Raw genomic sequence first — 24,603 nt, 5'->3', positions numbered from 1 at the left:
CATCCAGTGTCCTCCATTTGTATTTGACTGATATTTCCTCATGATTCCATTCATCTCCACAGTCCTACAGAAGTGACGTCGTCATTCTCAGAGAATCCATTTGGAGTCACACAATGTCCACTTGGTCATATGGTCAAGGTATTGTGCTTTTTTTCTTGTGTTATTACTATTTTATGCTTGCAGTGTCTATGGGGTGATTAAGATAATGCAAATATTCATCCAGCTTTTCATCAAAATTCCTTCATAAATTTCACATCCATTGGTAATTTTTTTGGAACCAGTCTTTACTAATGTATTAGATCAGGCTGCTATAACAGAATATCATAGACTGGGTGGCTTAAACAACAGACATTTATTTCTCATTCTTCCGGAGGCTAGAAGTCTGAGATCAGGGTGCCAGCATGGTCAGGTTCTGGTAAAAGCCTTTTTCTCTTTGATTCTTCACATGACAGAGAGAGAAAGGACTGGCTCTCTTCCTCTTGTTATAATGACACTAATCCCATCATGGGAGCACCACTCTCATGACCCAATCACCTCCCAACAGCATGCTTCCAAATACTATCACATTAGGGCTTCAACATATGAATTGGGGGTGAGGGGATCATAAACATTCAGTCCATAGCAACTACTGTGGTTGAAAAATAATGGTTTTCTAACTCCAGTACTTTCTTCAGATCCAACCCCGCTCTTCATTGCCTGCTCTGTGAAAATGGATATGGGCCCTTTAAATATTGTGCCTTTGCCAGTTGGCATCATGTTTAGCTTTGACAGTAGAGGGCACTGGAGAGACATTGCAGGAGGAATTCCCATTTGCTCGCTCAGTAGGCTCCCACAGCATGGGTAGCTTCTCTAGGGCCAGGTTCCTGGGATGTGTGCAGCGTGTCCATTGCCTAGCTTCTGCAGCACCAACAGTTTCTCTTGTGTAGCAACTTCAGGATACAGGGCTGCTCCAGCACCAGGCTCCTGCAGTGGCAACAGCTTCTCTAAGGCCCAGCTCCAGAAAGAGCCAACAACACCTAGCAAGCAGCAGCTTCCCCAGGAATTCCCCCTCAGGCAGTTTTATAGTATAATGGCTCTGGTGAGATACCTCCTATGGTATCTTTACAGCACCCTACAGGATGGATTTCCAGCCAGTGCTGCAGAGAAGATTTCCAGCAATTTCACTGATGTGTCACAAAAGTAACCTCTCTACTGTCCACCAAACCAACCCTAGACTCCAGTACCTCTTCCTTAAGTGTACTGTCTCAGCCCTGGGGTCATGGCTGCTTTTTAGTCAGCCATCTTCTATTCTTCAGAGTTCCTTTTCCCTTCCATAAAACTGAAATATCAGATACCAAAACTAAATAAAGAACTTCAAAGAAAAAAAACCCTATATACAGATGTCCCCCGTAAATGTAGATGAACAAAATTTTAGCAAATTGAATGCAACAGGGTATTAAAAAGGACATGCATGATCAAGTCAGATTTATCCAAGGAATTCAAGATTGTTTTAATATTTGAAAATCCATCAGTGTAATTCATCATAATAATAAATTAAAAAGGAAAAGCCATATGACCATCTCATTGATGCAAAAAGGCATTGGCATTCTTTTTAAAAAAAATGTTTTTATTGATTTTTAGAGAGAGGGAGTGAGAAACATTGACTGGCTGCCTCCCGAATACCGTTCCACAGGGGACGGAGGCCACAACTGGTGCATGTGCCCTGACTGGGAATCCAACTGGTGACCTTTTGGCACACTGAACAATGCTGAGCATACTAAGCCAAGCCAGCCAGGGTGCGAATCCATTTTTTTTTTTTTTTTTTTTTAAGGATGACTTTATTTTTTTTAAATAGTTTTTAAAAATACGTTTTTATTGATTTCAGAGAGAGGAAGGGAGGAGAGAGATAGAAACATCAATGATGAGAAAGTCATTGATCAGCTGCCTCCTGCTCACCTCCGACTGGGGATCAAGCATGCAACCCAGGCATGTACCCTGACCAGGAATCAAACCTTGATCTCCTGGTTCATGAGTCCACACTCAACCACTTAGCCACACAGGCTGGCCCCAAATCCATTCTTGATTTTTTTAAAAAGTAAACTAGGAATGAAAGGGAAATTCCGCAGTCTAATAAAGGGCATCTATAAAGACCTATAGCTAATTTTTACAACAAAACAACAAAAAGAAAAGCCAATTTAAAAATGGGCAAAAGGACTTAAATTGACATTTCTCCGAAGAAGATATGCGAAGGGCTAACAAAGCACATGTAAAGATGCGCAATATCATTAGTCATTAGGAAATGCAAATCAACACCACAATGAAGTACCATTGCATACTTAATAAGGTGGCTATAGTAGTAGTAATAACTCAGAAAATAGCAAGTGTTGTCGAGGGTGTTGAGAAATTGGAACCCTCATACATTGCTGATGGGAAGGTAAAGTGATACAGCCGCTGTGGAAAATAGTTTGGTGGTTCTTCCATAAATTAAAACATTGAATTGCCATATGCCCCATCAGTTTTACTCCCAAAACAATTGAAAGCAGGTGTTCAAACAAAAATTTGTACACAAATGTTTATAAGAGCATTATCCACAATAGTGAAAAGGTAGAAACAACCCAAATGCCCATCAATTGATGAATGGATAAACAAAATGTGGTCTAGTCACACAATGGAATATTATTCAGCCATGAAAAGGAAGGACTGATACATGCTGCAAAATAGATGAAAACATTGTGGTATAAACATTACGAGCAGTCACAGAAGACCGCATAGATTTCTGTTTAGATAAAATGTCCAGAATAGGCAAATCTATAGAGACAAAAAACAGATTAGGGCTGGGGCTAGGTGTTGGTAGGAAATGGGGAGTGACTGCTAATGGGTATGGGGTTTCTTTTTGGGGTGATGAAAATGTTCTGAAATGGACTAATTATGCATATACTAAAAACCATCAAATTATTTATTTGAAACTGGTGAAATAAATGGCACATGAAGTATATCTCAATAAAGATGTTATATAATAGAAAAGTGCACATACACACACACACCAAGAAGGCACTTTTTTTTTAATATATCTTTATTGATTTCAGAGAGAGGAAAGGAGAGGGAGAGACAGAAACATCAATGATGCGAGAGTCATTGATCGAGCCTGCAACCTGGGCATGTGCCCTGACTGGGAATCCAACCCCGATTGCCTGGATCCTAGGTCAATGCTCAACTGCTGAGCCACGCCCGGCTGGGCGAAGAAGGCACTTTCTATGGAAGGTCTTAAGTGGATTAGGCCTCTCCATAAGTTTAGATAGGTGAAGCTACATGTAAAGAGAAGACTTAACAAAGAGCACCTACAGAGTTTGGAACCTACAGAGTTTGGAACATTGTTATGGCCCAATTTTACAGGAGAAACCAAGCTACACAGAAATTTAAGGTCATATAGCTAGTACTGGATGGATGCCAGAGTCCATTCTAGGAACTAGATAGCAGAGCTTGTGTCCCTGTTTTAAGCTAAAGGCATGATGGAGAAATCCTTGGCTGAGAATCTCAGTGAGATTGCTCTCTATTCCTAGTGCCAACTCCACAGTGCTCATCAGAAAGCACTCATCACTTGGGTGCCTACCATCTGTTTAATAGACGTCGCAGAAGTCTTGGTTTCAGCAATTTCTAGAGCGAAATTCAGGACAAAGCAATCCCTTTGAAGATACTCAGCATGCAGCGTCTCTCCTTCAGGGAAGTGATGTCTGCCTGCTCTGCACACTGGAATACTCAGCTGAGAATAGGATACAACATAGGAGGCCCTGTCACGTGGTACCTGAATGTCAGGGCAACCTGTGCAAACTCAGAAAAACATCCGTGTATGAACCTTTTTGAATGTTCGTGACTGCCCAGCACAACACTAATTCATCAGGATAAATTTAACATAGCGGAGTTTGATCTCACATTTCTGTGCTTTCTTGCTTGTTGAGCCCTCATTTTTATCTGATCATCAAATGAATACAAGGACCCAAATCTCTGACTGCATTTTGGACTAAGAGGTAGATTCCCACATGTGAAATAGTCCCAAGTCCAAGTGTGTGAACGTGTTTAAAGGCTCTTGAACCTCATTCCCAAATTGCTATGCAAAGAGATTGAACCAGTTTACACTCCCACAAGCAGTGTATGAAAGTATATTTAAATGCAAATTCCAAACTGCAGAGAGGCTCCTTGGGTATGTCACTTAAAATATTTTTTAATGCTAAGCAAAAACTGACCCCGGGTGTTAAAAAAAGAAAGTCTGATATAAAAATGGAGCAGATAGTTAAAACAGCTATTAGGCAGAAATAAGCGTTAGAAAGGCCTAAGCAGGATGATAAAAATTCTAAGGCATCATCACAAGAAGCACAATTCTGAAGGGACCATTAACCATTTGGCTTAGATTGGGATAGCAGCTGCCAAGAATGTGGGGCGTGGTCAATGTACCAAATTCTAGTTTAGAAAAAGCAGGGTATTTTATTTATTTATACTTCACGTTGTTCCAAAGACATTTTAAGATACCTAAAGGCAGAAGTAGCGTTGTGTCTGAATAATCAATCTCGTGAAAGTGAAACAAACCCACGCTGTCAAGTCTCATCTCTCCCGACCAGGATCCCTCTCTCTAATCCTGAGCTCAGTTTGCAACCACAGTGACCGCCCCTCCTTCTAATAATGGGGCAAAGTGATTTCAGGGGGCATGAAGGTGGGGCAGGCAAGGGAAGCCCAGACTCGGGGTACCAGCCCACAGAATTCCACACAAATCCAGAAGGTACTGGGACCTCAATCTTCAGCCAGGATCCCCTCTGCCAGTTACTTGGGAACCCGGCCCGGCCCTGCCTGCGAGTCTTTCGTTACTTCTGTGCCCCCCTCCCACCCGCTCCCACTAGGAAAAGCTGACTCCCGAGGGGGAGCCAGAAACTCGATTGCCAGAAACTGCTTTCCACTTTCTCACTTTGTTCCTCCTTTCCTGCTCCCTCGCCCTTCTTCCCTTTCCTTTCTTCTTTGCGTCTTCTCTCCTCCCTCCTTTCCCTGGGCTGATCCTCCCCCTTCGCCTCCTTCCCTCGGGTTCGGAGCGGCCCTCGTCTCCCCTCCTCTCTCCGCTTTTCCTCTCCCCATCTTCTCCGCTCGAAGCCCCGCTCTCAGCCAATCAGCGCGCGGCGCCCCGCGGCCCCGCCCCCCGGTGGTTCCGGGCGGGCCGGGCCGAGCCCAGGCCGCGGGTGCAGAGCGCGGCGCCGCGGGGCGGGGGCCGATGGGGCCTGGCGGGCGGGCGGCGCGGGCGCGGGCCTCGCGGGTACGCGGGTGTCCCGAGCTGTGAGGGGGCGAGGCGGTCGCTGCGGCCCGTCCGGCATGGGCCAGCCCCGGCCTGGCGGGGCCGAGCTGGAGGGGAGAGCAGCGCGCGGGCCAGGCCTGCGGGGCGGGCGGCCCGGGGGCTGAGGTAGCAGTGGGCGCGGAGGAAGGGGCCGAGCCAAGGCGGTGGGTGGAGCGGCGAGGGGGGCGGAGGCTGGGCCGCGGCGGGCGAGCGGAGCAGAGCGGAGCGCTTGTCCGGAGCTCGGCGGCGGCGGCGCCTGCGGAGGCTGAGGCGGCGGCGGGCCCTGACGAGCGGCCGGAGGTGGCGGACCAGGCGCCGAGGGCCCCCATGGGCGGGTGTGTGGGCGCCCAGCACGACTCCTCGGGCAGCCTCAACGAGAACTCGGAGGGCACCGGAGGTAGGTGAGCGCCAGGGGGCAGCCTCGGCCCCCCATTGTTCCCGGGCCTGGCCACCTGTCCCGGCCCCCGCGGGCCCGCGAGGAGCTCTGTCGGGGCCCCCGCGCCCCTTTGTCATCCCCTCCTCCACGTCACTCCCCGCGCCAGGTTTCCGGCATCCCCGCCAGCCGCGGGGTCGCCCCCTTCGCTCCCCGGCCCCCGAGAAAAGTCCTCCGCGCGCCGGGGATGTAGCCCTCGGCCTCCCGACCCTGCCGCCTCGGCCCGGGAAACTCGGCCGAGAAACTGCCTCCCTGGCCACCTCACTCCCACTCCAGCCCGTTTAATTATTCAGGAACAGGATGGCGGCGCTGGGGCTGCAGCAAAGCGTCGGTGGGGGTTGGGGAGGGGAGCCTAATGCCTTCCCTCCGACGGGCCCCGCCACATCTCTCCGCACCCTTCCTTGTTCAGCGGAGTTGGCTGGTCTCAGCTTTCCCGAGTTTCAGATGACAGCTGCCCTGGTTGGTTCCAGTTTGGCCATTTAAACCTGCAAGTTTCTGGAGCTCGGTTGGGGAAGTCTCAAGTGGCCACAGGCATTATTTTAACGAGGGGTGGGGATTCGGGCTGCCGGAGTAAAACGTGGCTTCTCGTTGCAGCTTGGGGGTGCTGGGCCAGCTTGCCTTCGGGGTGGGCTAGTCAGATTCCTATCCGTCTTACGTAAAGGAAGGTATGTAGGATAAAAGTATAAATACGTAAGTGTCCGCCTTTCCGGTAGTCTCAGTACCTTAAAGTTTTCTAACACGGAACGCACTTCTACTTTATTGTATCGTAAATAGTTTGCTGAGGAAAGGTATTTGAATTCATTCGGCCTTGTAGTATAGCAGTATAATAATAAAATTGAGTCTGCGTTTACGTAAATGACCTTTCACTGGGTTCATTCTATAGCTTGTGTGCAGGTTCGAATGTTTTAGTTAAAGAAGAAACAGCTTCTAGGAATAACGAAGATGATAGGGTTGGTTTTGTTGCAGCTTTATGTTAGATGCCTCAAAATGTAGGTCATTTTTATAAGCTCCTAAACTAAATCGTTCGGAGATAAGAGTTTACAACTCTTTCTCATACTAAAAGTTGTTGCTTGCCCTGTCGCTTAACCCCGGTCTCTAAACCATGTGCACCTAACTTTTGGTTGATGGATTTCCTGAATTACATGATGTGTAGCCATGCCACTTAAGTAAAACCTATGGGTATCCTGTATGATGGCTAAGTCCTGGGCAAATAGCTTGAAACCTCAGTGGAGTATTTCTTGGAAAAAAATGTTCCAGGAAAACGACTTTATTGTGCATTTCCAGCCATACCATTACTTGATGGCATATTAACAATGACATCCTCAGTGACAACAATTCAGGAAGATAAAAAGGGCCTGATTTAAAACAGCCTTGGGTTAAGGTCGAAGTGGGGGCCACAGTGATTATTCCTGCCATTAAGGTGATCATTAATGGTACCCAAGTATATGAGTACTTGTTATAGGTGTTGTTTTAATTAAGTTGTTTCACACTCATTTTGAAATTCTAATAAACATTTTTTTCTTCTTGGCTATGAGCTTGAGCCAATTTATTTAAGCCTTTTGGTAGTGTGACTTATGACCAGCCAGGTATTAGTGTGGGCTTTTAAATGCATGAAGCCTTAGCTTTTGGTGACTTACTACCAGTGGTATCCAGTTAGATAGTTATAGTGTCAGTGTCTGAGAACTGAGTTCTCTGGACCTTAAGCTGTGCTATAACATATACCTCTTTATTTTCTTCTGGAGAGAAGGCATGGCCTTGATACCACTGGGGTGGAAGAAGGAGCAGTGTGGGATAAAAGGATTATTTCTGGAATTTAATTACGGAAGCCTTTATTCTCCATAGTTAAGAGTTAATTGTGGTTTAAAGGAATTAGCTCAGGTGAGTGTTTTTCAGGTTAACAAGTTAAATAGTTCTTGCTTATTAAAGTAGGTTTTTGCTGGGAAGAGAAAGATTATTTTTCCTAAGGGTGTTGGCACAGATCCTTCTCATATCAAACTTACAGTAGTGGTTGGTAGTTGTAATCTGGACAGTCTTCTGATGCTTTTCATGACATATAATTACATTCATAGTGTTGTGCAAACGTCATAGGATGGCAAATAATTATGTGTATATTGAGAAACTTCCTTACAAGGTGGATTACTTGTTTGAAGAAATTTGGGAAATTTTTGCAAAAGACTGTAGAATATGGAAATGACTTAATTCCCATAAGACTTGTGTTCTCTGGAATCATATATAGTATCTTCCTCTGGCATACCTTGCCTAGAATTCAGTTTTTGAGTTTTAACTACTTTGACCATCTTTTAATGCCTAATTTTAATCAAGACAGGTATATTATAGAAGAATATTTAATAGTTCTCTCCATGATATAATGGTCCTAGCATTTTCTGTTGTTTTGACATTTTTGGATAGCATGCTCTGTATGGCTCTCTGCCGTATTATGATGACACCGTGATGCTGGGTTGGCACTTAGGACCTCTGGGTGAGGTTTTAGCCCATGGCAATTGCTTAGGAATTAAATCTCTTATGATTTTTTAAAATAAGAACTGTGTGTGGAAAAAAAATAAAATGAAATTAATTGAAGACAGCCAACTAGCTTCTTACTTTGTTCTCTTTAATGACCATAGTGATATACAAAGGTTCTCCTCACTTGCTGAGTGTGTCATTCTATACATTGTGATATTCCAAGAGGACTGACCCTGGTGGTCACAAGTTTCCAGGTTTTCAGGAGGATAACTGAATACTGGACATTCATTTTTTAATTTCAGAATGTCTTCAGAATATCATGGCGTTCTTTTGGATATCCATTTATAAGCAGCCTTACAGACACCTACTTGACGAGTAACTGGTTTTTGAATAGTAACAGCTACCATTTATCCAGTATTTATTATGTAACAGGTACTGTGCTAAATGATTATTTTCTCTCATTTAGTCTTCAACAACTCTGGGAGGTGGGTAATATCTGTATTTTAGAGCTGGGTGGAAGCCAGGAGAATTAAATAACTTGCATAACATGGCATATTGGATAAATGGCAGAACTTGAAGTCAGGGTTATGATAATGCTAGTTCCTTTTTTTCTAATTTCATTTTCTTAATTGTAGTAAAATACATATAAAATTTGCCATATTAAACCCTTATCAGAAATACAATTTGCAGATATATTCTCCTGTTTTGTAGGTTTTCTTTTCACTTTTTTTGATGGTGTCCTTTGATGCACAAAAGTTTTTAATTTTAATGAAGTTCAGTTTATTTTTCCTTTTGTTACCTGTGCTTCTAGCTTCAGTTTTAAATATTTTTAATCCTTTACTGCTGGAGAAAGAATAAATTTATAACCAATAATTCACAAATCGTTTAACTAACATTTGTCTTAACTATGAGTAGAAAGTTGCTTTAAGTTTATTTCCTCTGTCTAATCTGGTCAAAAGGTTGATTAGCATTGAAATGGTTTTTAAAAAGTTGACAGAGGTAATTTATAAACCCACTTCAAATTCTTCCAAATCAAGAGATGATTGTTGTATTTCCTAGGGAAGGATTTTACAGTCAACAAGCACTGAATACCCACCATATGCTTAACGTTGTATTGGTTGCTGTTCTAAAAAAAAATCATGATCCTATTTCTTGAGTATGTCAAAATCATTTTTTAGGAAAGCATAATAGAATATGCACACATGAAGCAACTATGAAACACTATATAAACATATAAAAATGCCGTAGGATAAACTGTGAAAGTGCTGAAGATATAAAGGAAAACAAAATGATCTCAGCTGCTCAAAGGTGTGAGGTATGGTCCTTGAACCAGCACCTGGGAGCATGTTAGAAATGCAGAATGCCAGGCCCAGCCTTGGCCTACTGAATCAGAACCTGCATTTTACCAAGATTCTCAATGATTCCTTATATACATTAAAGTTTGAGAAGCACTGGTATAAGTTTGCTTGCAGTGGGAAGACATGAGAGCAAGGAACCCATTAGGGAAAAAAATGGCATGAGTTCGTGGTTTATTGGATGTAGAGATACAGAGGAGAAAAGAAAAAAAGCCCATGTTTTCGAACATGGATGACCAGGAATATTGAGGCTTGGCAGGCTTTGGGGAATAAGAAAGATCTATCGGGCAAAAGTCATAGTTCACCTTTCAGTATGTTAAGGATTAGTTGACAGATGAATTTTTAAGTTGAAACATTTAGGATGGTGTAGAAATTCAGATATGGCAGAACTCCTAGATGTTCAGGATTATGAATGTAGATTTTTGGAGTCATCTGGAGGAGATTGACTGAAGGTGTAACAGTGAATGACTGCTCTAAGTAAGTGAAAAAAGAAGGAAAGTACTAAGAATTTAGTCATGAAAGTTTCAAAAAGGTGGAGAAATGAGAAATCACCTCTCAGGGCTTGACCATGGTAGATGCTTAGTATACTGAATTTTGTTGAATTATTGGGAAACAGGAGAACAGGTCTGACTCTGAAACTGATAGATCTGATTGTATTTGGAAAGATCATTCTTATAATTTCAGAAAATAATTTGTTTTGTTAACTTCATTCTGATGTATTTGCAGAAATTCTGCTCATAGTTTGTTACTCATATCTTAATACAAGATAGACTTCTTGGGCATCCAACCCCAGAATACACCAGTAGCCTTTGTATATTGAGGTTGGTGTCCTTCGGAGAAACCCATTCTCTATGAGACATGAGCTCCTTTCTTCACCAAGAGTATCTTGCATATCTCTTCCTTATATATTTTCAGTGTCCCGTATATTCTACACATCACCTAACTTAGTGGTTTATTGAATTTTCTTATGCTTCTACTCTTAGGGCTGTGCCTATACTAAAAAAATAAAGCAGATTTGAGCAGGAGGAGGGCTGAAGATTTAGTCTCCTTTTATCCCTAGTGTGACAAGAGAAGTAAAATTCTTTCGTATTTTCTGGGTTGTTGAGCTTTTGGGGCTTTATGAGAGGGATGCATAAAATTTCGTACCATTTGGAGAGAGACATCCTGTGAAATAGGAGGCATTTACTTGATGTAAAGCAGAGGGTGGCCAATTTTACTAGTAGGAGTGGAGTTGTGAGGAGCAGACCAAAAGGAAAATAGGCAGCAAGTAGGTTGGAAATACACTGATACTCTGGGTTGGTAGGTGTAGGTATGAGAACTGAATTTAGGTCAGGGAAGCTTGAGTTGGAAAATACTGGGATATATGGGAAGCTGAATCCTTTTTGGGAAGAGATTTAAGCACTTGAGTTTACATTACAAATTGACTTGGGATTTCCGGTTCGATTATGGCCAGGGCCACGTACATCTGTTGCAGGCTTGATCCCCAGCCCCAGTCAGGGTGAGTGTAGGAGGCAACCAGTCAATGTGTCTCTCTCACATTGATGTTTCTCTCCTCCCCCCCCTCCACTCTCTCTGAAAAGCAATGGAAAAAAATATCCTCAGGTGAGTATTAAAAAAACAAATTGACATGGGATGTTATGCCCCTGCCTAATCTGCTACCGTCCATTGGGCTAGTCCTACTCTGGTTTTAATTTTCTACCAAAAAATTGGTACTCTTTTTTATTTTCTATATAGTATAATGTATTTCTATATAAATATTTGTATATTTTCCACTCATTTTATATTTTCAACATAAAGAGTTGAAATTTTTCCCCAGTTAAGATTTTCTTGGAATTTATGTTGGAAAGGCTTTTTTTTTTTTTTTTAAATATATCTTTATTGATTTCAGAGAGAGGAAAGGAGAGGGAGAGAGAGAGATAGAAACATCAATGATGAGAGAGTCATTGATCGAGCCTGCAACCCAGGCATGTGCCCTGACCGGGAATCTAACCCCGATCTCCTGGATCCCAGGTCGACGCTCAACTGCTGAGCCACGCCCGGCTAGGTTGGAAAGGCATTTTTAAAGAAGATTCTCACTATGGATATTAAATGTGCTGAGGTTTTTTCACCTCTGATTTTGTTTAGGGTTCAGTTGCTAGTGCTATATTCTATGGACAGAAGCTTTACGCCTTTAGAAATCTTGTTAGGAATCTTCGTTCCTCTGATTTTGATAGCTCTAGTCTACAACACCTCTCTTCCTTATGGATAAATTTTAATAGATTTTATTTTAAAATCTGATCTTATTACTGTAAAAGCAAAACGTTGGCAGCACTTAGTGAGTTTTCTAATGAGAATGATTATTGAGTGCTAATCTCTAGTAAAAAGGGACTTTTGCTTTTATGTTAATGATTAGTTATCTCTTTTGTGGCTTTTAACCACAGCACATTCTTCTCTTGTTGCAAGAAAGCAGTAGGTTGGTTTTGGTAAGCAACATGATCATATTAATTGGGCATGATGATCAGTTTGCTGATTTAGTGATTCTCTCATTTTTCCTTACTGCAGACCACCTGAATGGTTTATCTTCATTTGGTGGACCACTGCACCTGATTCTCCCGCCGCCCCTCACCATCCCTACCCAGCTTTCTGCTTCTACTTATCGGGCAGTACTAGGCCACCAGCAAGCTCCTCATGATTCACTGGTAGTTCAAGGACCATAGGTTGAGACTTTACTAACGCGTATGTACTTAAAGATGCATGTATTATTGGCCAAGAACAATCAGCATGTATTCATCTTGCATCAGCTACTTTGAATTGTAGTCAGCAAGAATCAAGTTTGTGAATATATCCCATCCATATACTAAGCTGAGAGGTTAAATATTACAGAGTATACATTGGGTATTGTAATGCCATATTTTTGCATGTTTGCAATAGAACTTTTAGAATTTTTCATTATAGCTCTGTTTTCAGACATGAAATTTCTATTGAAGTTAGATGTCTAAGAAAAATATTTGTGTGAAAATCATTTAAAATGAATTTTACTTGTGTGGGGGTCTCAATGACATGTATTTGCTGAAGACTTGGTAAGTAATGAATTAGTGACTTTTGGGCTTCTCTGATTAAGTTCTTACCCTCACAGGAAACCCTACAGATAGTTTTTTGCATTTAATAGAATTGGCTTGTAGGTATAAGCAATCAGACTGCTTCTATCACTTTCAACTCAGGACACTTTATTTTTTAGGTGAATTAAGATGGTTCTTCTGAAACTTAAAAATAGCCGGCTTCCATTATTTCTGACTGCTGCTCTGTAAAATCAGATAGTTTGTGGTCTAATGGAAGAATCATACATGTAAATAATTAGGAAAAGTTTTCAGTCTCTATAGCAATGCAGAAAGTAGTATGGAAGTTCAAGGGGTAGTGGGGAACAAGGTCAGAAAACTCACTGAAGAGGTGGCATAAGAAGTTGGTCTTGATAGAGGAGCAGGTACAGAAAAAGGCAGAAGGGCATTTTGTATGCAGAGGAAATTGCTTGATAGGAAAAAACATGGCATTTTGGGGGACTGGCAAGTAGCTTGTGAAGCAGATAGGTGAAATGTGAAGTTACTAAGGTATGTTGTCAAACTTTGGAAGGCATAGCTACCATAATTAGTAGTAGCCCAAGTTGTGAGACAATATTATAGGTGATACTGATTAAATGCTTTGAAATTTTTATTTATTTCTGCTTTTTGTGCATCTAACAAACATTCCCATTTGCTGCTGCGTTCTGAGGTTACTTTATATAAGTTTCTGATGTACTAGGTTGTCATAGTCTTTTTTTTTTAAATCAATTGTGTGAAGACTTATTTTTTAAAATATGTTTTTATTGATTTTAGAGAGAGATGAAGGGGGAGAGAGAGAGAAACATCAATCCCATGCACCCCAACCGGGATTGAACCCAAAACCTGGGTATATGCCCTGACTGGGAATCAAACCTTGCAACCTTTTGGTGCATGGGACAGTGCTCAACCGAGAACCATACCAGTCATGGCAAGGTTGTCATAGTCTTTAACAGATCTTTATTCTTTTGTAATTTTAATGGATTGTCACATATTAGGCGGAAAAATTGTGTTAGACTTTTTTATATGCATATGTATGTGTTTGTTCCAGATCAGTCTTTGTCTCTTGGGTCCTAGTTTTCTGGCACATGGAAAGAGTTTGGGTTAAGATTCTGTAGCCTCCCTGAGGTTTAGAATAGGCCTGCATTAGCTATGGTCCTTTGGGCTCTGTTCCTTCCATTGTTGGGAAAAAAGAATGGATTAGACCATCTTATTTTTTTTAATATGTTTCTATTGATTTTTTTTTTAGAGAAAGAGGAAGGGAGAGATAAACATCAATTGGCTGCCCCCCTTGTACCCCCTACTGGGGATCGATCCCACAACCTGGGCATGTGCCCTGACTAAACTGGTGATCTCTTGGTATATGGGATGACACTCAACCAACTGAGCCACACCCGCCAGGGCAAATTAGGTTACCTTTATCAAGGTTATATCTAATTCTTTTTTGATACATTTTTTAATGATAATTTTCAGTATATGGAGAAGTTGAAAGACTGGTACAACAAACACTTGATACCCATCACCTAGATTAAACAAATACATGCGTGCACATACACATATACATTTGCTTAATGGTTTTGTTGTTGTTAATCCTTATCTGAGGATATTTTTTCCATTGATTCTTAGAGAGAGTGGAAGGTGGGGGGGAGAGAGAGAGAAACATCAATGTGAGAGAGACACATGGATCATTTGCCTCCTGCATGCACCCTGACTGGGGTGGGATTAAACCTGCAGCCCAGGTGCATGCCCTTGCCCTTGCCCAGGAATTGAACCTGTGACCCTTTGGTGGGAGGGCCAAGGCTCCAACCACTGAACCATGCTGTGTGAAAGTGAGCACAGACATCGTAACACTTCAACATGCATCTCTCTTTTTTTTTTTAAATATATCTTTATTGATTTCAGAGAGAAAGGGGGGGGAGAGAGAGAAACATCAGTGATGAGAGAGTCATTGATCCGGCTGCAGCCTGCAACCTGGGCACGTGCCCTGACTGGGAATGGAACCCCGATCTCCTGGTCGACGCTCAACCGCTGAGCCACGCCCAGCAGGGCCAACATGCATCTCTTAAAATTGGGGTTCTCCTACATAACAGCTATCTTCTGCATAACAACTCAATATCATTATCACTCCTGAGAAGATTAACTATTATTTCCTGAGCTCTAGTCCATAAGCAGAATCCCCCAATCATCCCAAAAGTGTTTTATAGCTATTTTTTCTAACTAGCATCTAATCAGATTTTTAGACATTGCATCTGTTTGTCTCTTTAATCTTTTAAAATCTAGAACAACAACTCCCCCTTTTCTTCCCTATTCCGTTGACTTCTTTTCTTTCCAACATTGACTTTTTGAATAGTCTTGTACATTGCACCACATACTGGATTTGTCTGATTGTTTCTCTGTGGGATCATTTAGTATATTCCTCTAGCCTCTCTATTTTCTTTTTTTAAAAAATATATCTTTATTGATTTTAGAGAGAGGAAAGGAGAGGGGGGGGGAGAGAGAGAGAGAGAGAGAGAGAGAGAGAGAAACATCAATGATGAGAGTCATTGATCGGCTGCCTCCTGCACACCCCTGACTAGGGATCGAGCCCGCAACCCGGGCATGTACCCTGACCAGGAATTGAACCCCTATCGCCTGGATCCTAAGTCGACGCTCAACCGCTGAGCCACGCCCTGCCGGGCTCTATTTTCTTTAAACTGGCAATCAGGTAGGTCAGATTCTAACAGAATATGATTCTTTATTTCTAGGTTCTAGTGGTTCCCAAATCCAAACTTTTCCCAGTTCTTTTCTGCTAACTTTCAACACTGGGATAGCCTTTCATTACTGAATAAGTATGAGGCTTTTTATCATTTTTCCACCCAGAAATTATCCTGCCATAGGACTATTCTTACTTATTCCTCTAAACTCATAGAACTAAACTTTCATAGGACTATTCTTACTTATTCCCCTTCTCCCATTTTCCCCCGACTGTCAGACAACAGTTATTCCTTTATTGAGGAATAATTGACAGATATAATTGTATATACTCAAAGTGTACAGCATCATGATTTGATAATAGCTTTTCAGTCATTTAAGGTTTACAAATATAATTAACAAATACGTGAGCTCTAGCCGCTTTGGCATTCAGTGGTTAGAGCATTGACCCATGGACTGAAGGGTTCCAGGTTCGATTTTGGCCACAGGCACATAATTCAGTTGCAGGCTTGTCTCTGGCCCTGGTCTGGGTGCGTGTAAGAGGCAACTAATCGATGTGCCTCTCTCACATCGATGTTTCTCTCTCCCACACTCTCTGAAAAGCAATGGAAGAAATATCCTCGGGTGAGGATAAAAAAACACACACAAAACAACACCACAAATATGTGAGAAGAACCATGATTGTGATATGCTTTTTGTTGTACTTTTACATACATTTTCTTGATTCTTATGAAAAGGGCTCTTGGACTTTAAGGAAGGCTGAAATTAATATCATGTTACAGAGAAGAAAACTGAGGCATAGAGAAGTTTTGATCTAAATAAGGAATAAAAAGAGTAGCCCAAACTGTAAGCTCTGTCTTCCGTTTTCTAATTCGGTAGTCTCTCCACAGATGGTGAGGGGTTTGGTTGACTTTTTTTCCTTGCAGAAGTGTGTGTGTTTTCCTTCATGGCAGTAAACACAGTTGAGTTGAAGTTAATGGAATGTGGTTCTTAAGGACTCTTTGTGTTCATACTCCAAAATGGAGATGGCAGCAGTAAAAAATGAGGTGGGTAATTGTCTTTTATCTTAGTCAACAAATTATATTGCACTTCACAAGATAGAAAATTTGAACCGAGATCTTAATTATGTAACTGGAGCAAATGGAAAAAATTAATAATGTTGCTCATCTTCTTTTGTGTCCCTTTACTCAATTATCTTCTTTTTCATCATTACCTCTGCTGCCTCTCCCAGACTGAATGTTTTCAGCTTAAAACTCAGTTTATTCAAGCTTGACTTGAATTTAGCAGTTGAAGTTGAACTGTGTGGGGAAACAAGTTTTATTGAGGTCCTTAAAGTGCAAGAAAAGAGGCTTTGTCTAATCTGGAGGAAGCTAAATAAAGTTTTTCTAGGCCTGTGCTCTTAAACCACCCTTATTGGAGTATTAGAAAAATCCATCTGCTTCAAATCATAAAGTGATGATTGTCCCAAGGGGTGAGTTGAAGGAGATTACGTGGAAGTCCTCTCTGATTGGTGTAGCCAGCAGTTAAAGGATGGGGACTGGAACCCGGAAGTGAATGAGTGTCTTACTTATAATTTCAGCATATGGGCATTGGGGACCACCTCCTGTTTAATAGCATATTAAAGGAGCAGACACCATCCCTCTCCTGGAGTGTCTCATTCAGAAGTGGGGTGGGGTGGGAACCCTACGGTGATCCTATAATATGGTTTCATTAGAATAACTTGTGCTTTTTCTGGCAGCCACCAATAAATTTCTACCTTGGATTTCAGTTACCGTGGAAAAAATAATTTTAACTTGGTGGTGATTAAAAGCTTTTGGGCCTTTGATCAATGTTGTGTTGCCAAAAATTAACACAGAAGGCATGTTGAACAAACCCTGTGAATTTGGCTTTTGCTGCTCTGAGTTTGTGATGGTTGTACCCTGTCACAGATAATTACTGTCTTCCTAAGTGACTCAGAGTAGTTTAGATGACCTTTAAATTGTTATAATTTTGAAGTGAAAAAGTGAGATGTGCCACTCCGTAAAATAAGTAAGGCAGATTGAAAAGTATCTTGAGAAAACAAAATGATATCTGATACTTGTGGAATTTTTAAAAACTTAAGCTATAACATGAGCTCTGAGAATGGGGAGAATTACCTATGTTTTTTTTTAAATACATTTTTATTGATAGAGAGGAAGGAAGAGGGAGAGAAACATTAATGCTGAGAGTGTCATTTATTGGCTGCCTCCTGCATGCCCCCTACTGGGGATTGAGCCCACAACCCAGGCGTGTGCCCTGGATCATAGATTGATGCTCAGCCACTGAGCCACGCCTGCTGAACTTGCTTATCTTTCTTTAAATTGATTTTTTTAGAGAGAGAGGAAGGGGTGGGGGAGAGAGAGAAACACTGATATGAGAGAAACATCAGTTGGTTGCCTCCCATAGGTGCCCCAACCAGGGGTCCAACCTGCAAACCTGGGCATGTACCCTGGCTGGGAATCAAACCTGCAACCATTTAGTGTACAGAACCATGGTCCAGCCAACTGAGCCACGCTAGCAAGGGCTGCTGATCTTTTATTGAATGAAATGTAATACTCTTGGAAGCAAGAAGGAGATGGTTTCTGTATTGATCAATCATGGGGTAGAAAACAGGTTCTTGTATGTGTTTGTATGTTTGTTTTCTATGTACCAACACTAAATGTACTGACTAGAAATTAAAATGCAACTGCATAGCGCAAGCAAATGACTGAAAAATGTAACTTCTTTTTCTGTAACAGGTGATCCTTAAGCATTTTAATAAGGGAATAGTAAATAGGGACAATTTATATTTCAATATTAAAGATAGGTTTTTAATTATTTTTTAATTAAATTTATTAGGTTGACTGGTTTATAAGATCATATAGGTTTCAAGTGTACATTTCTGTCATATATCATCTGTATATTGCATTGTTGCACCCACCACCCAAAGTCAAATCATCTTCTATTACCATATATTTGGCCCCGTTACCCTTTACTACCCTCCCCACCCCCCTTCCCTCTGGTAGCCACTATACTGTTGTCTGTCTCTATGAGTTTCATTTTTATATCCCACATATGAGTGCAATCATATGGCTCTTAGCTTTTTCTGACTGACTTAACATAATCTCAAGGTCCATTGATGTTGTCGCAAATGGCAGTATTTTATCTTTTCTTATGGCTGAATAGTATTCTGTAGTATATATGTACCACATCTTCTTTATCCAGTCCTCTATCCAAGAACACTTTGGTTGTTTCCATATCTTGACCGTCGTGAATAATACTGCAGTGAACACGGGTGCAAATATCTTTGTGAGGAAGTGTTCTCAAGGATTTTGGGTAGATACCCAGAAGAGAGATTGTTGGGTTATATGATAATTCCATTCTTAAATTTTGAGTAGCCACCATATCGTTTTCCACAGTAGCTGTACCAGTCTACTTTCACACCAGCAGTGAATGAGAGTTCCCTTTTCTCTACCACCTCTCCAACACTTGTTATTAGTCTTGTTGATAGCAGCCATTCTAACAGGTGTGAGGTGGTATCTCATTGTAGCTTTGACTTGTATTTCCCTAATAGCTAGTGAAGTTGAGCATCTTTTTATATATCTGTTGGTCATTTGTATATCTTCTTGGGAGAAATGTCAGTTCAGGTCCTCTGTCCATTTTTTAATTGGATTGTTTGTTTGGTGTTGAGTTGTATGCGTTTTTTATATATTTTGGATATTAACCCCTTGTTGGAGCTGTTGTTTGCAAATATCTCCCATTTGGTTGGTTGCCTTTTGGTTTTGTTGGCGGTTTCTTTTGCTGTGCAGAAGCTTTTTAGTTTGATAAAGTCTCATTCGTTTATTTTTGCCTTTACTTCCCTTGCCTTTGGGGTCGAATTCATAAAATCTTCTCTAAGACCAAGGTCCATAAGTTTAGTACCTATGTTTTCTTCTATGTACTTTATTGTTTCATATCTTATATTTAGGTCTTTGATCCTTTTTGAATTAATTTTTTTACATGGGGACAAACTTTATTCTTTTGTATGTGGCTTTCCAATTTTCCCAGCCTCATTTACTGAAGGGGCTTACTTTTCTCCATTGTGTGTTTTTGACTCCTTTGTCAAAAATTATTTGCCCATATAACATGTGGCTTTATTTGGGGGCTCTCAGTTTCGTTCCATTGGTCTGTGTGTCTGTTTTTCTGTCAATACCATGCTGTTTTGATTTCGGTAGCTCTTTAGTATAATTTGAAGTCAGGTAGTGTGATACCTCTGGCTTCATTCTTTTTTCTTGGGATAGCTTTGGCTATTCAGGGTCTTTTGTGGTTCCATACAAATCTGAATTTTTTTGGGGGGGTTCTACTTCTTTAAAAAATGACATTGGGTTTTGATGGGGATTGCATTAAATCTGTATATTGCTTTGAGTAATAGGGACATTTTAACTATGTTGATTCTTCCAGTCCATGAATATAGAATATCTTTCCATTTTATTGTACTTTTTTCCATCTTTTTAAATAATGCTTTGTAGCTTTCAGTAAATTTGGGACAAGGATGAATACTGAAAGTCTTATGGGTAGGAAGTTTTACCATTTATCAGAGAGGGAGGAAAAAGAAATTTTCAGATGAAACATTGAGGGAGGTTAAAGAAAATTAAGATGTAGAGTAAAATTATTTCCATTGATAAATAGTTCTGATTTAATAATCAATAGGAAGTATAAAACACATTAGCAAGTTATTTTTGTAGTAAAATCTTGGGCGGAAATGCTAGACAATTTTAACAAACAGTAAAGTATTGATTAATGATATGTTTGCGTTTACTCCTGATACAACCTAAAAGTTACTTATAACATTGCCAAACTAAATCAGTACCTGGTCATAAGTTCAGATTGGAGCACTTGTAGATTACTTTTTCCTTCTAGGTAAGAAGAGAGGATAATTAAAGCTTTTGATTCTTATACAAATACACATACTTTTATATAGATGTTCATTTATATACGTTTTATATATAACATATACTATGTGTATATACACATATAAATACATATATACACATATAATATACATGCTATAAATATTATGTATAATCTCTTGTTTTATATGAGAACCTGTTTAAAGCTAAACCTTACTATATTTATGTTCATTTTAAAGCTTTTAAAAAATTCTTTAAAAAACATTTAAAAAGTCAAAAAGCATACTTAGGAAGAAGTAAGTCATATATATATCCTACTACCGAACATAAACATTTTGGAATACACCTTTTAGACTCAGGGTGTATGGCTGTGTGTATAGAGAGAGTAAACAAAAATGGGTTCATATGTTCAGCAAAGTGTGAAGTGCTTTTTGAGGTTATCGCAGCCACGGATTCCGGAGCAGTTGCCTTTACTGATGTTCCCACTTTGGGCTGTAATGGGAATGTCATTGTTAGCTTTTCATTTTTGGAGGGTGGTCAGTAATTGGCTTGGCTGTCTGTTTTAAAGTTAGGAATTAGTAGAGTCACCACAATAATGTGAGAGATGCACATCCCAGGACTTAATCTGAGGAAATGCAGTATAAACTAGAGTGAGGGGAATCCCTCTGTCATTGGGCAAGTTTCCAAAGGCTTTATGTAGGTAGTTTGCAAGAATATAGTGTTTCTTACTGGTAGTACTTCCTTTTTAACAGTGCAGTTAAATAACCTAAAAGTTAGGCTTGGGATTTTGTAATGGTGATAGCCAAAGATGAAATTTAAAAGGATTAAATGACATCCAAGGTGTCTCTCTCCTTTCCCATGAATCTAAACCAAGGGCAATACAGTTTCTGGTAGTTTCTCTGTTGTGATGTTTACATCAAATAACTCTTTCTCTATAACTTGGTAAGGAGGTAGAGATTTGATGTTTGAGTCCCATTTCTGCACTGTGGATTTTATGTCAAAATCTTGGACAAGCCAAAATATTATTATGTTTTATGGTTCTGTTGAACCTACTCTGATTCTTACCTGTTCTTAAAAGCAAGAGGGTTTTTCCCAACTGATGTGGCTCAGTGGTTGAGCATTGACCCGTGAACCTGGAAGTCACGGTTTGATTCTGGTCAGGGCACATGCCCAGGTTGCCAGCTTGATTCCCAGTGGGGGGCATGCAGGAGGCAGCCTGTTGATGACTCTCATCACTGATGTTTCTATCTCTCCTTCTCCCTTTCTCTCTGAAATCAATAAAAACATTTTTAAAAAATCCAAGAGGTTTTTGACTGCACTTAGAAACACATTCAAGGAGAAGGACTTGGCAAATGAACAAAATTTCAAGTGAAGTGTGTTACCCACATTTTTGCCAGGCTCTTAATAAACCTTATAATTTCTTAGGCAATGGAGACTTTTCAGGTTGAAAATGGAGACCATCTTAAATAAAGAAACTTATGGACTGCTAATGTCTTTCTTAAGAAACAGTACTTGCTTGGCAGTGGGATTGGGAATGGCACCAACATACTTTTGGTAATCAATGTATGCTGGGAAATAGTGTGTTGTTTGGGCCCTTAGGATCAGTGCCAACTTGGTATGCCATCCTAAGCACTGGTTCACACCTTTGAAACTTCATGGAGTCCCAAGATCTTACAGATGGATTGATCATGTAGTTTCACTTTGGGAGGGTAGGTCAAAGTCTGGGACTGTGTTGACAATTTATTCTAGTTAACTCTTAAAGCCGTAAGGTACTATAGTCCTAGTGGCTAAGAATATGAACCTTGGAGTCAGTCAGTCTGGATTTGAATCCCAGTTATATGCTAGGCACTGATCTAGTTGTATGAGAAGTATTACCTCATTACATGCTTGTACCAATCCTATGAAATAGGTATTATTGTCATCTCCCTAGCCCCTTCCCCAGCTAGGTACTTCATTTTTTTAAGTTTGTTTTCTCATTTTAGGATGGAGTTATTGAGTTGATTCAGTGGGACAATATATAGCTAGCACTCTGCACAGTGGCCGGATCATAGTAAGCATTCTCTGTTGATTATTATTTTTTTTTCTGAGAATTGCAGCATTTTGTGGGAAACTGCTACCCTTTACCCATGATATGACGATCAGAGTGGTAGACGTCATTCCCTATAAGGTCTTCTAAATGCTCACAGGAATATTCCTGAAGAATTTTGAGTTTATCAAAGAAAGTCTCAGAAGGTTTACTTCTGTCCGGACACAAACAGCATCCTTATGCTGTCCTGGATCTTTGGGGCCAAATGGGATCTAGGTTAATATTGTAATTTCTCTCCCAAATTCAAATCTTATCCAAGGGATTATCAGTGGGTCAGAGGTCTTTTTTTTTTTTTTTTTAATTTAATGACATCTATTATCTAGTCTTTTTTTTTATAGTATTGTTTTTTTAATTTATTGATTTTACGGGGGGAAGAGGGGAGACATTGGTGTGTTCCACTTATTTATGCATTCATTGGTTGATTCTTGTATGTGCCCTGACCAGGGATCGAACCTGCAACCTTGGCATATTGAGATGATCCTCTAATCTATTAACCTAGTCTTATTCAGTTTTATCCAGTTGTCCCAAAGTGTCTTTTATAACTTTTTCTCCATACCAGGTCCCAAGGTTCATGTTTTGTCTCATTTATTTGGCATAGCCTAGTGGTTCTGAACTGGGGGACATTTTGCCCTCCAGGGTATATTGGCATTATATGAAGATGTTTAAACTTCCTTTATCTTTTGTATTTTCTACAATAGATTCAAGTTAAACATTTTGGATAAGAATGCTTCATGTGCCCTGGCTGGTGTGGCTTGGTTGTTTGGAGCATCATCTCAAACACTGAAAGGCATTGTGTTTGATTTCCAGTCAGGGCACATGCCCAGGTTGCGGTTGGATCCCTGGGTATGGGAAGCAACCGACTGATGTTTCTCTCTCTCTATCACTCCTCCTCTCCTTTCTCTCCCCTCCCCTCCCTTCTTCTCTCTCTAAAATCAATAAATAAAATTTTAAAAAATAAATTATGCTTTAGTTGCATAGTTTATTTTTATAAACTTGAGCATAGAAGCATAGTGAAAGTACTCATTTCTATTATAAAATAGCACTAAAAATACTGTATCTGACATGCTTAGATAAGCATGCATACATGTGATCTCTAGTGCCTAATCTGTTATAGAGGCTGAATACTTACAAGTTGGAGCTAATAGACCAGAAAACTGCATTACCTCCTCCATTATTGTAGGATTCCTCATTGTTGAGCCCAGCTATCTCCAAATAAATGAATTCGGTGATAGATTGGATGGGGTTGGTGAACTGGATGCTTTCCACTTAGCTTTTCCTTTGTCCAATCAGATATTCCATTGGTTACAGTGAAGCCTGGGAAAGGTGGATCAGTGCTACTAGAAAAAACTCACCACATGCTTTATTTTGAGTGAACCTTTGTTATTGATTGGGTATGTAAAATAAAGCACATTTCTCAGCCCAGGTAAGACATGGGATAACATAAGGGTAAGAGCCCGGGACTTTGACTCTATCATAGGGTCATAGTCCTGGCTCTTTTTGATCTTGAGCAAGTCTTTTATCCTTGTTAGGTCTTAACTTTCCTGTATGTAAGGGTGGCTTGTACTATCTAAGGTCTCCTTCACCTCGAAATTCTCAGACAGTAGAGAGGATATGAGTATGATAATGACTGCTGGCATGTTAATGCTCTTATTTTAGGCATTTTAATCCCCATATCCCAGTTTTTATTTTGGCAGTTTGTTGCTTTAGATAAAGGGAATATATATATATTATATGTGTATGTATATATCATGCATTCTAAATTTACATGAGAATAAAATATTTTGCAAATATTCTTTTAGGCCAGCACAATCTGCTATGAAATGGTTCTGTAGGATCTATTCTTACCTCTTAGAGTGACAGGAAAATTTCCCTTTTATTTTCATGATCTTAAGACTCTTTTTCTAATATAGGAGCATTATCTCAGACCTAGTCCTTGCTGCTTTAAAGCCTTCAGAATTCTTTGAAACAACGTTTTGTCCTTTGATGGTGATCTCTTTATTCTTTTTTTACCCCCTGTGGGCTGTTGTGTGTTAGGGAAACTGATGCTTCCAGTTTTCAGTCTGTTAAACCTATTATTCCTTGAGTCATAATTTGATATTTACCTTATCTGTGCATTATAGCCTCGTTTCTTCATTTGAAGACTGATTGTTAAGTCAGGGTTTTCAAAGACAGGCCAAGAGCAGCAAAAGGACTATAAACTTATTTCACTTTGGAAATCATTGTTTTTATTTTTTATTATTTTTTAAAAATATGTTTTTATTGATTTTTTTTAGAGAGGAAGGAAGAGGGAGAGAGAGAGATAGAAACATCCATGAGAGAGAAACATAG

At 40.3% G+C, this 24,603-nt stretch overlaps 1 protein-coding gene across 2 annotated transcripts in view; it reads left to right on the top strand.

Annotated features, from left to right (window-relative positions):
• Positions 1–5,582: 5,582 nt before the first annotated feature.
• UBTD2 (ubiquitin domain containing 2) overlaps positions 5,583–24,603 on the top strand; it is a 38,946-nt gene continuing 19,925 nt past the window's right edge. Inside the window, exons 1-3 of one of the 2 annotated variants that reach the window (XM_087816972.1) lie at positions 5,592–5,687; positions 12,083–12,158; positions 22,120–22,130. In XM_087816972.1, coding sequence (XP_087673098.1) covers positions 5,618–5,687; positions 12,083–12,158; positions 22,120–22,130 — 157 coding nt within the window. In that variant the 5' untranslated portion in view covers positions 5,592–5,617. Of the gene's footprint in view, positions 5,688–12,082; positions 12,159–22,119; positions 22,131–24,603 lie in introns of both variants that reach the window. The other variant, XM_016211232.2, reaches the window with a different exon arrangement.

This window comes from Miniopterus natalensis, chromosome 4, assembly GCF_054644295.1.
Source record: "Miniopterus natalensis isolate mMinNat1 chromosome 4, mMinNat1.hap1, whole genome shotgun sequence".
NCBI classification, from domain to species: domain Eukaryota; kingdom Metazoa; phylum Chordata; class Mammalia; order Chiroptera; family Miniopteridae; genus Miniopterus; species Miniopterus natalensis.
Note: the sequence above shows the minus strand (reverse complement) of the source record. Positions and strands in the feature narration are given on the sequence as shown.